This window comes from Arabidopsis lyrata (assembly GCF_000004255.2).
Source record: "Arabidopsis lyrata subsp. lyrata unplaced genomic scaffold ARALYscaffold_4, whole genome shotgun sequence".
Taxonomy (NCBI): domain Eukaryota; kingdom Viridiplantae; phylum Streptophyta; class Magnoliopsida; order Brassicales; family Brassicaceae; genus Arabidopsis; species Arabidopsis lyrata.
This window is the reverse complement of record NW_003302552.1, coordinates 21939797-21950096: the sequence shown is the minus strand read 5'-3', so window position 1 is coordinate 21950096 and position 10300 is coordinate 21939797. Positions and strand designations below refer to the sequence as shown.

Genomic DNA, 10300 nt, shown 5'->3' with positions numbered 1-10300 from the left:
CAGATAGCTTTGGATCTCCAATACTCCAGAGTGTGGGCGACTTGGGATTTTAACTAGCTCTAAGTATCGATACAAAAAAGCTGAATCACCACATAAATAATATTTTTGTAATTAAGGCGCCTGAGTTAGCTTCTAATAAGGCAACAACTTCATCCATTAGGCCACGCACGGGTGCTTCTGGAATTTCTTTAACATTTTTATAACTAGATTAACAAATTAACCAACGGTATGATAAACTAAAACTACAAATACGAAATAACTTTATCAGTCATATAGATTATAGAGTTTAATCACAATATAGCTCAGAGACAGATGTTTCTTCCTTTTCCCAAAGGTTCAATGAAGTCATGAATTTAAATTCTGTAAAACTTAGTACTAATGAACTTGTTCTTAAAACATACTTTTGCATATTTAAAACCTAAGAGCAACAGAATCATCTGGTACGAAAACCTCTCTGCACAGAAAAAACAGCTTATAGAGCATAAGTAGCAGAGATTAATAAGGAATGCTTCCTATAGAGGGACCATCTCGAGATCATTGTGTTGGCTTTTGGCAGATGATGGGGATGAAGACGAAGAAGATGAAGCGTCTCTTTTCTCCTCTGTGTTCATCTCTTGAACTGGGGGAGGATCCATAGTAGTTGATGATGAGGCTTCTGTATCAGAAAGATGATTCTTCATCTCCCTGTGTTCCTGGCACAAAGCACACCAGTGCAAGCAACAGTGAACCATGCAATGATCACAAGGCGCATTCTGCAAGATAACCGCAAAGATCAATCAGAGATAATATCTGAAATATGAGGACGAACTGATGTGGGATTTTTACTTACCTTGAGATGATATTTCTTCTGGAGTTCTTGGCGGAACAGGCCTGAATAGATTCCACACATCCACCAAGCAAAGAAGAGGCCTTCGCAGATGACAACCGTTGTTTGAGGATCAATGTAGCCACTGAAGAGTGCAGTGACTGCTGCAAGTGCCATACCTCCTTCGACACATATTGCATGGCATACACATGGTTGGGTCCAAGGAATCTCTTCCCTCACAGCTTCAATGTTACGCCCAAACAGTACACACGGGCAAAAGAGACCAGTCCTGCCTGCAAAATCATACAATAGCATTGGATCAAAGTGTCCTCTTAGCAATGGAAGATCAATTATCTTCCATTAAGAATGAAACTTCGACGCATATTAAACTACAATGGAGAAATTTCGCCAAAAGTAATAGAGAACTCATGCACAAGAACAAGTGATTAAGAATCATATCTTTGGACAGTTACAAAACAAAGAGCAAAAAACTTACAGCTCTCTGGATCTTCAGCACAACCAAAAATGCCGGTGGTCCAGTTTTCATCAGAAGGAGGTTCATAGGTTTCAGGTAGAACTTGCATACATTCATGGCACTTGCGGACATTCAACTGTAAACAAATTCAAAAACAGAAAAAGCAGTAGAGTGATTATAATACATGACCGCCACACTACAATGACTACCATATTAAAAAGAAAAAGAACTTCAGAGAAAGATAATCTCGAGTTTCTTGATTCCATCACACATTCTCATATGGAAGCTTCAAAGGAACGTACTAGACTAATCAGTGTTGATACAAAAAAACTTCAAAACAGGTAGTGCCAATAAGAAATCGCTATATGTTCATGTCACAACAGATACACTACTAGACTCTATATCACATCACAAGGATCTAACGCACGACAAATCAGGAGAAATCCAAGATTGATCAAAGAAATCAAATCAAGAGAGACTAGTTACACTAATTCTCAATCAAACAGGACGACGATTCCATCTCTTAGACCTCATCGAGAGGTGTAGATCGACACAAACAACAATCGGAATCAACAAGAACACTACCACCACAGATGATCAAAACCATCAAATCGATTAAGATACAGATCTGAAGGAATTACGAGATCGGAGTTCTCTAGAAAAGTGCGTTAAGAGTAATGCAGGGAGATAGAGAATCTAACAAACCTGAGGAACATCAATGGGCTGATTGAGTTCACCGGGTGTGATATCTTCTTCGACAGGAGCCTGCTCTTTCCTCAATTTCACGTAACGCGAAGCGGCGTTTCCATCCGCCATAGAAACCGGTCAAGAGAAAGGTATAATAATATAGTCTCTGAAGATCTTTCACCAATGAGGTCGCCGGAATCCAAGAACTGGAATTTTCTCTCTAACAACAACGTTTTGTTTCGATACGCGTGAGTCGTCGTGACTCGTCTATATCCATGTGAGAAGAGAAAGTCTTTGATGATGATTAAGGAAAGAAATCCGAGTAATAGACGCCACGTCGTCGTTTCACCCTCTTGAGGCGGTGTACATTTATATGGTGAAAGTAATTAAAATTGGGATAACAACAAACAACCCAGTCAATCAATAATATTCAAATGATACAAATCTTTATGGTAAAAAATTCATCATGTGCAATTGTAAAATCATACATCTAGAAATAACACGCAACTACAAGAAGATAATTCGTTTCCTGAGCTGATGATGTGTTTTTGTAATCCCTATCAAGACATCCAGTGCTTTGGAGCCATCAATTCACGATCTCCACTAGAACCTTGCGATGCAATTTTTTGAATCCGAGAAGAGAATTCCTCTGCCTGTTTAATGTTCAAAATGTTTTTAAGTTAACACAATTGTAGTTATTGCAAAATGCGTTGAAGACAATTTAGAAAACTTACTTTCTCATCAATCCACATTAAGGAACTAAGTTGATTGTTCAAGATTCTGACAACAACGTCCAGTGGACTCATCCCATCTATTGCTTCAAGTTCCCCACCCTGTTTTCACACAAACAGGTTTATGGTGTATGTTCACAGGGAAAAAAGGAATAGTACATGATAAGTTAACGCGTTACCTGGTTTGCATTTACGGATTGTATAATCGATCTGATTTGTTCAGTCATATGCTCCAATTCTCTTTCTACTAGCTCAGACTGTTCATACCTGGGATGAAAAACAAAGTTTATTGTTATGAAGCATAGAATCAGGCTAGGATGCGCATGATAGAGCTAATTGATATGATGTAAATTGGTGATGACAGTGGAAAGACTTAAAAGAGTTCTCACATTGCATCTCTAGTTGATGCTGCTTCATCGTCAAGAAGTGATTTCCGCTCGTCATTATATATACGCTCAGCCTCTTCCTCCATGCTTTGCAAAGCCTTGTCAACCTTAAACAAAAACAGAGAATTCAGATGATTGGCACAGTGGCTTTGGTATTGACTTGCCCAATTTCGAATTAAGCAAGGTAGAAAGTAGACAATCTCCATGAGTCCATGTCAGATAAATTCAGATTAAAAAAGTGTGAGAGTGTTGGACTGAGAGAGATCAGAGATGATGAACAAGAGAAATTTTATTTCCCACAAATAAGGACAAATAATTTCCCGCTGCAAGTTACAATCAGAAACCTCATTTACACCTTAAAATAGAGATATAATAGTTCAATTGCATACCTCTTGCTGATGAGTCTCGATTAATTCCAGCTGTCGTTCCAAGCTAGATTGGGTTTCAACCACTTTTGCAACTTCAATCTGTTTGTTGGTGAAGTACACAAAAAGAATGAGCTAATTATACAGTACATGCCTATATGAGCTAAACATAGAAACTCAGAGGTCTGCTCAGAACAATGTATTTGAAGATATAAAACGGAAAGAGATTTTAACAGAGACTCCATAATAGGACAAAGTAATTTCACCTCAAGCCTCAAAAGAACATCACGGTTCTGCAAGATCCGCTTATCCCACTCTGCTATTGCATTTGCCTGTTTCCGGAATCTCCCTGTGCGCTCTTGTAGCTCAGTATTCCACTCCTTGATAATCTACAAACATTAACAGCACTTGAATAATATATATTTATATAACATCGCAAAAAGGATAAATGTAGAGGAGGGCAAAGATCTACCTCCTCAACAGTTTTGCCAGTTATTTCAGATGGCAACTTTGGAGAACCAGCCACTGGAGCAACAGCTGTGCTCGTCCTAATAGATAACAAGTTAACATCAGCTACAACATAATCGAGGTGAAGGTAGAACATATACAGCCGTTTAGATCATAATGTGTTGGTCAAAATATGAAAAGAGCATACCCACTACTCGAAGGCACAACAAGAGATGTCTGTGTTGTAGTAGCAGAAGTAGTAGCAGGAGCAGTAGTAGAAGTCGAAGATGGAAGACCTGAACAACAACAATACTTCTTTCAGAAAGAAAAAAAAAAACTATAACTTCTGATCCGTATATATATGTGTTCATGTCATAGACTATAAGCAGCAGGCAAACCAAAGCATAATAATGAGTATACTAAGGTAGATCAAGTACATTGAGCACATCTCTAATCCTAATCAATGATTCCCATAATTCTCCAAATTCTTATTCCTAATCATCGCCAGCAAATGGGATAAGCAAAATCACAAACAAAACATAAACAACTTACTGAATGAGAAAGCAGGAGTAGTAGTTTGTGGTTGTGAAGATGATGCAGGTGTTGATGTCTGCGGTACAGCAAACCCAGTAAAAGATTTCGTAGATCCAGTGGCAGGTGTCGAGCTAGCCAAACCAAATCCTGTAGTACTGAATGTAGCAGCGGAGCTAGCCGGAGTGGTGTTGGTTGCGGATGAACTCACACCAAAAGAAGGGAAAGCCATTGTAGAAGCTGCAGCTGAAGAAGCTGGTGCACTAGTGGCAGCCGGAGTCGAAGAAGAAGTGGTAGTGGTGGTTGCAATAGAAAACACTGCTCCGGATGTGCTGGAGGCAGGTGCTGCGGAGCTTCCGGTTGAAAGGTTAAAACCTGAATTGGCGGATGTACCAAATGAGAAGGAAGAAGATGAAGCCGTTTGTGGAGGAGCAGAAGCAGTGGTGGTGCTGGTGGTCGAACTTGCTGTGCTTTTCAAGAAAGAGAATCCGGTAGAAGCGGAGAAAGGAGAAGCTGAGGCATTCGAGGGATTGGTTGTAGTTGAGGAATTGATGGTGGATACTCCAAACGGGGAAGGTGAAGAAGCTGTTGCGCCTGACGAGGACGATGCAAAGAGAGATGGAGTTGAACCGGCTGACGAAGACGAACCGAAGATTGACGGTGACGAACCGGTGGCTCCAAAGATTGGCGGTGAGGAGCCAGAGGCTGATGAGGCAACACTGAAGGAAGGTAACGAGCCGGTGGCTCCAAAGATGGATGATGACGAGCCAGGTGCTGAGGCCACGCCAAAGGACGGTGTCGAGCCGGTGGCTGATGCTGGCGCACCGAAAAGAGGGGATGTTGAAGTAGCGGCGGATGAGGATGCTCCGAAGATAGAAGAATTCGAGGCGGAGGCAGATGAAGGAGCGGAGAATAAGGATGAGGAAGATCCAAAGAGAGATGATGAACCACTCGCTGGAGCCGCTCCGAAAATAGATGAAGATGGAGTTGCGGAGGAAGAAGCGGGAACTCCAAACGGAGATGAAGCTGAAACAGTCGCTGAAGAGGCCGAAGAAGTTACGAATCCAAAAGGAGAAGAACCAGGAGCAGCCGAAGAAGCATTGGTGGTAGATGAACCAAACAGTGACGGAGCAGAAGCAGAAGAAGAAGCGGCGGTGCCAAATCCAAACGATGGAGTTGTGGAAGCAGGAGTCGTGGAGGCAGAGGATCCGAATCCGAACGATGGAGTCGATGAAGCAGAGGAACCGAATCCGAACGAAGGAGATGAGGAAGCTCCGAATCCAAAAGATGGAGTAGTGGAGGAAGCAGGAGTTGATGAGACGGTGGATCCGAAACCGAATCCGGTGGAGCTAGGGTTTGAAGATTGGTTAAAGGAGAAAGATAACGGAGAAGTGGTAGATGAAGCAGAAGAGGAATTAGTTGCAGAAGAAGATCCGAATGAGAAACTTCCAACGGAATTGGATTGACCAAATGGAAACCCCGACATTGCGGTTATCTTCTCTCTTCTCTCTTCTCTCTTCTCTCTTCTCTCTTCTCTCTTCTCTCGCTCACTGGTTCGTTCTTCGTCGCCGGCGTTTTGAGAAATAAGAGGTTTTGCAGAAACCCTCTTTTGTACGGAGAGGCTTTGTGGTTAGTCGGACCGTAGAGTCAAACGCAACCGGCTTATGGTCAAATGACAGGGAACAAACAGAAAGAAAGAAAAAAAAAAAACTTGTTCTCGGCCCAGCCCAAAAATATGGTGATGACGTGTACTAGACAGCGAAAAAGGTACACGTAAGCACATAGTGCCCTTTATCGGTAAAAATGTTTTAGAATAATTTTTTGTGTAAAATGTACACATCTTTTTGTCAAAAAAGCAAACTTTTATTAAAACAAAAAGAATATATACACATAATGTAATTGGTTTTTGGATTTGCTATACAATTTGTTTAATTACAATATAGACTTCCAGTTTGATAATTACACTATACACTTTGTTTATACAATAGTACAATAACTATGGCTTCTGTTCAACACCTTTTTTTCTTACAAAATTCCTAACCAAAAAAAAATATCATAAAATTGCTAGCCCATAAAACTACATTATGTACAAGTAATATCCAAATGAAATCATTATCAACAGAATTCAGTCGCTAGCCCATAAACCGTGAAAACCCATCGGAAACGTAAGATTCCTCGGAACCTCTAATCTCGACACGACCGCATCGGATTCACCGATCTTCTTGGCATCCAAAATCACAAGGTAACATCTCTCCACCGAAACCGCATACTAGCAATATAGCAGATGACAAATTTGTATCAAATATACGTACAAATGCATTTCTTAGAGAGAGAAAAAAAAACACGAAAGTGTTGTTATATACGTACCTCAACCACGAGAATGTAACCATCGTCCTCTTCTTCTCCTTCTTCATCGGATTTTCTTGGGACAAACATGGGCTCACCAACGAATCTTCTAGCCCCGGTAGACCAAGTACGGACGAGGTTTGAGTCTAAGTCAAACTTCACGACCATGTCGAATGGGAAATGGGGAAGTTCACCTCGAGTTCCCGAAGAGGCTGCAGAGTACATGTACTTGTTCTTTTTTCCGGACCAGGATGAGTTTATAACCGGAAAATCTGATGGCTTGTTCCAGCCGTTTAGAGGCTCTACATCACAACTCTTGCAATCGCCAAAAGAGTCCAATGTCATAGACACCTTAACTAGATGAGGGAGTAGTTTGTCATCCCCGCGATTCAGATTCATAACAGAAGGATCCAGATTGTTCCTTTGCCAATCATAGCCTGTAAAAAAATATTTTAAAAAATGTTCAGTAACTGTCTTTTGCACACCTAAAAACCCTAACTTGTGAAACAGGTTATTTCGAAATAGTCTTATAAAAATCCTGAATAGTAAATGTCATGGGAGGTTTGTATTTGGTGACTTTTTAACTTACCAAACATTTTCTGGAAATCGAACCACTGGTAGGAACAAGCAGACGCTTGTATCTGAATCTTTAAATCGCCGTTATCCTCTCTAGTCTCATAAGCGTTTCCGGAGTGTATTAGCCACAATTGAGAAGACACTTCGACAGGAACTCTCCAGTCTCGATCCCCCATAGATTTCTCAGAAAACCTAGGGAGAATATAAATCGGGGAACTCTCGTTGCTAGGGTTCAACGATAACGCTGATACCATCGGTGACATGCCGCACATAGCCGCTATGGAACCTGAGTGTATATATATTACATCATCAGATTTTTTGTAACGCAAGTATTATTCTTCGTGTAAATGACTTGAAACAGAACTTATTACCAAGTGGATCAAGCTTGACTCGGTTGGCAAATAGTATGTAGTGAGTGTCCGTGAATGCCCAATCATGAATCATCATGTGATCATCGATCTTGAATTCTCTCGTTTGTATCAACTTGAATTCCGAATCATACTCTGTAAATAGTTATTTGCCATTACAATTACAATAATAATAAAAGATTGTTTTTCCTTATGAGTTTAATAAATCAAAAGATTATTTACCACAAAATGAGAAGTTGCTTCGAGGTAAAAGCATATCTTCAGCGTTGCAAGTGACCGTTAAAAGTCTATTTCTTCGACCGTCGACTTTGTAATGTGACAAGAACCGTTTCGGTGGCATCTTAAATACTCCTACATAAATAAAAGAAAAATTGATTATACACTAATTATTCTTACGCCGCTGTCTGAAAAATGGACTACATACTTTAAATTTAATTAAACTTTAGTACTTTAAACATAAATATTACCTTTTTTTTTTCTTATAAATATTACCTTGAAGTATGGGTTTCAACAAATCTGCGGCTGTGTCCCATATATCATGACCAGATAAATCTCTGTCGGAAGAATCACCATCATCATCATCATCACAACCGTTGATCTCGACGTTAAATCTCCCGACGGTATCCAACGATCCCGATTCAATCTCGTACGGTTCACCACCTTCCCATAAACAAAGCAACCGCCCAGCCCATTTCAAAACGCTAGTATTGGCCACGTTTTTCATCACTTTCGTGTTTCCAAATCTTTTCCCGCCTTTTAACACAGAGAAAGGACCTCTATGAGTGAACCGCCACGTGTCAGTTACAGGATCGTGCTCTTCTTCTTTAGCTTCTGTTTTAACATACTTCGCCGTGAAAGTGGCTTTTCGTTTATTACCGTCGATGTGAAACGCACGGAGATAACCGTGACCGTCTAAAGGATGGACCGTTGAGCCATGGTCGTCAGTGAATAGTCCTGGACCGGCTAAGTAATACGTACCGGAAGGGAAATCAACCGGTATTGAGCCATCGATTGGTTTAATTACGACCGGTTCGACTGTCTCGGAGCGTTGTGATACGAATAAAGATTGGTAGTCACGGAAAGCTGATGACGTGGACTCGTCGATGATGGTTCCCGTACGTCCTAAACCGGTTTCTGGTATAGATATTGATATTGCGGCTCGTGGCGGTGCAAGCGGTGGCGGAGCTTGGTGATGATGAATCGGTGGAGATTTTAGCGGTGGTAGAAATTTCGGCGGGATAGGGAGAGACATATTGCTCAACATTTTTTTTTTTGTAATATGCAAACTATGGTATATAATTTTCTTTGGTACACGCAAAGCATATGTTATATATAGAGTTTTTGACCAGCAAAAAGTTCAAATATATATTGAGTGAATTAAATGGATACGTGGCTGTGTGCATGTTTAGGAACTATGGTGTGGTAGAAAAAGTTGAGTGATTTTGTGGAAGACATGAGCAAATTTGGACATGAAAGAAAAGTTCGAAAATGGCAGACATAATACTAAGCCATTGCTTTATGTTGTTTAATATAAATTTAAATTAGTGTGATTAGAACTTGGAAGTGAATATTATTGCGTCACACGACACATGTACCGTTAATCAATTGATATATTTTTAGTTGTTGCTCATGAAACTAACAAAATTATTGTTAATAGATTCACTCATATAGTTGGTTATAAGAAATACGTGTACATCAAGATAGAAGAATGAAGCAGACAACAAGAACCGAGAAGTGATCACCGACACTTCACAAGTTGATCCTAATTATAATGATAGATACGAACATTTTATGTTGTATGTATGTGTCTTGTGGATAATTATGTTGTAATCAATTTAAAAACTAATAAGAGGTTCCTTTTTTGTTGACAAGTAATAATAATCGATACTTGTATAAAATCTCCACTAACTTCGATTCATTTTGTGCGTTAATCTCATTGGCTAAATCAACTAATATTTTGTTTTAATGAAGCTTCAAATCGACCCACTTTGATTATAATAAAATACTTTTGAGAGTTGAGACTGAAACATTATTAAATTGGTAAAGAAACTCATTATGGTTTCGGATTTCAACATTAAAATCATAGAACCCTCATTCATATGTCTTCAGTTTGGAGAACATTTAGAGACAAGTCTTCGGAACAATGATCTTCAATAAACCATGTCAAACCATAGGGCGCCCATATTTTATAAATTATAAGTATATATACGCAATGATATCAATTATGTTTTAGTTCTGAACGTTATGATATGAGCTGGTTAGAGACTTGATAAATATGTGGAGTTGGCAGTTATGAACCGTTAACCGTATCCTTTATATATATAGGAGTTTGCAAGTATTTATATGCCAATCCGATTTCTCATTAGCTAGAACATGAAACGCATGGCTTTGGACTACCATTTTATTGTAGAGTTTTTTGCATTATCACGTTTTTTTTTACAAATCAGCTTGTATTGGCATATAAGAAGACTCATTTTAAGGGCTAATTAAACTCATGAGATGAAATTTGCGAACTCTTAACTTTGGCAGTATTATTGAGATAAAACAAAAAGTATGGTATTAGACGGAAGGTGCTAAACTAAA

At 39.5% G+C, this 10300-nt stretch overlaps 3 protein-coding genes across 3 annotated transcripts; all 3 read right to left on the bottom strand.

Annotated features, from left to right (window-relative positions):
* Nucleotides 1-249: 249 nt before the first annotated feature.
* Nucleotides 250-2332, bottom strand: LOC9316218 (cell number regulator 6). Its single transcript, XM_002880105.2, has 4 exons — nucleotides 1986-2332; nucleotides 1302-1416; nucleotides 830-1098; nucleotides 250-752 (listed from the first exon to the last, which is right to left on the bottom strand). Exons 1-4 carry the CDS (start codon nucleotides 2094-2096, stop codon nucleotides 513-515), a joined length of 735 nt encoding a protein of 244 aa, XP_002880151.1. The 5' UTR covers nucleotides 2097-2332; the 3' UTR covers nucleotides 250-512.
* Nucleotides 2333-2365: 33 nt separating this feature from the next.
* LOC9316217 (nuclear pore complex protein NUP62) lies at nucleotides 2366-6073 on the bottom strand. Its single transcript, XM_021028193.1, has 9 exons — nucleotides 4449-6073; nucleotides 4105-4192; nucleotides 3922-3997; nucleotides 3716-3838; nucleotides 3474-3551; nucleotides 3088-3191; nucleotides 2878-2965; nucleotides 2702-2800; nucleotides 2366-2620 (listed from the first exon to the last, which is right to left on the bottom strand). The coding sequence occupies exons 1-9, from the start codon at nucleotides 5911-5913 to the stop codon at nucleotides 2528-2530; spliced, it is 2214 nt and encodes a 737-aa protein (XP_020883852.1). The 5' UTR covers nucleotides 5914-6073; the 3' UTR covers nucleotides 2366-2527.
* Nucleotides 6074-6386: 313 nt separating this feature from the next.
* LOC9318060 (carotenoid cleavage dioxygenase 7, chloroplastic) lies at nucleotides 6387-8996 on the bottom strand. The gene is made up of 6 exons (XM_002880103.2): nucleotides 8210-8996; nucleotides 7940-8068; nucleotides 7721-7852; nucleotides 7363-7635; nucleotides 6795-7210; nucleotides 6387-6696 (listed from the first exon to the last, which is right to left on the bottom strand). Exons 1-6 carry the CDS (start codon nucleotides 8979-8981, stop codon nucleotides 6553-6555), a joined length of 1866 nt encoding a protein of 621 aa, XP_002880149.2. The 5' UTR covers nucleotides 8982-8996; the 3' UTR covers nucleotides 6387-6552.
* Nucleotides 8997-10300: the final 1304 nt, after the last annotated feature.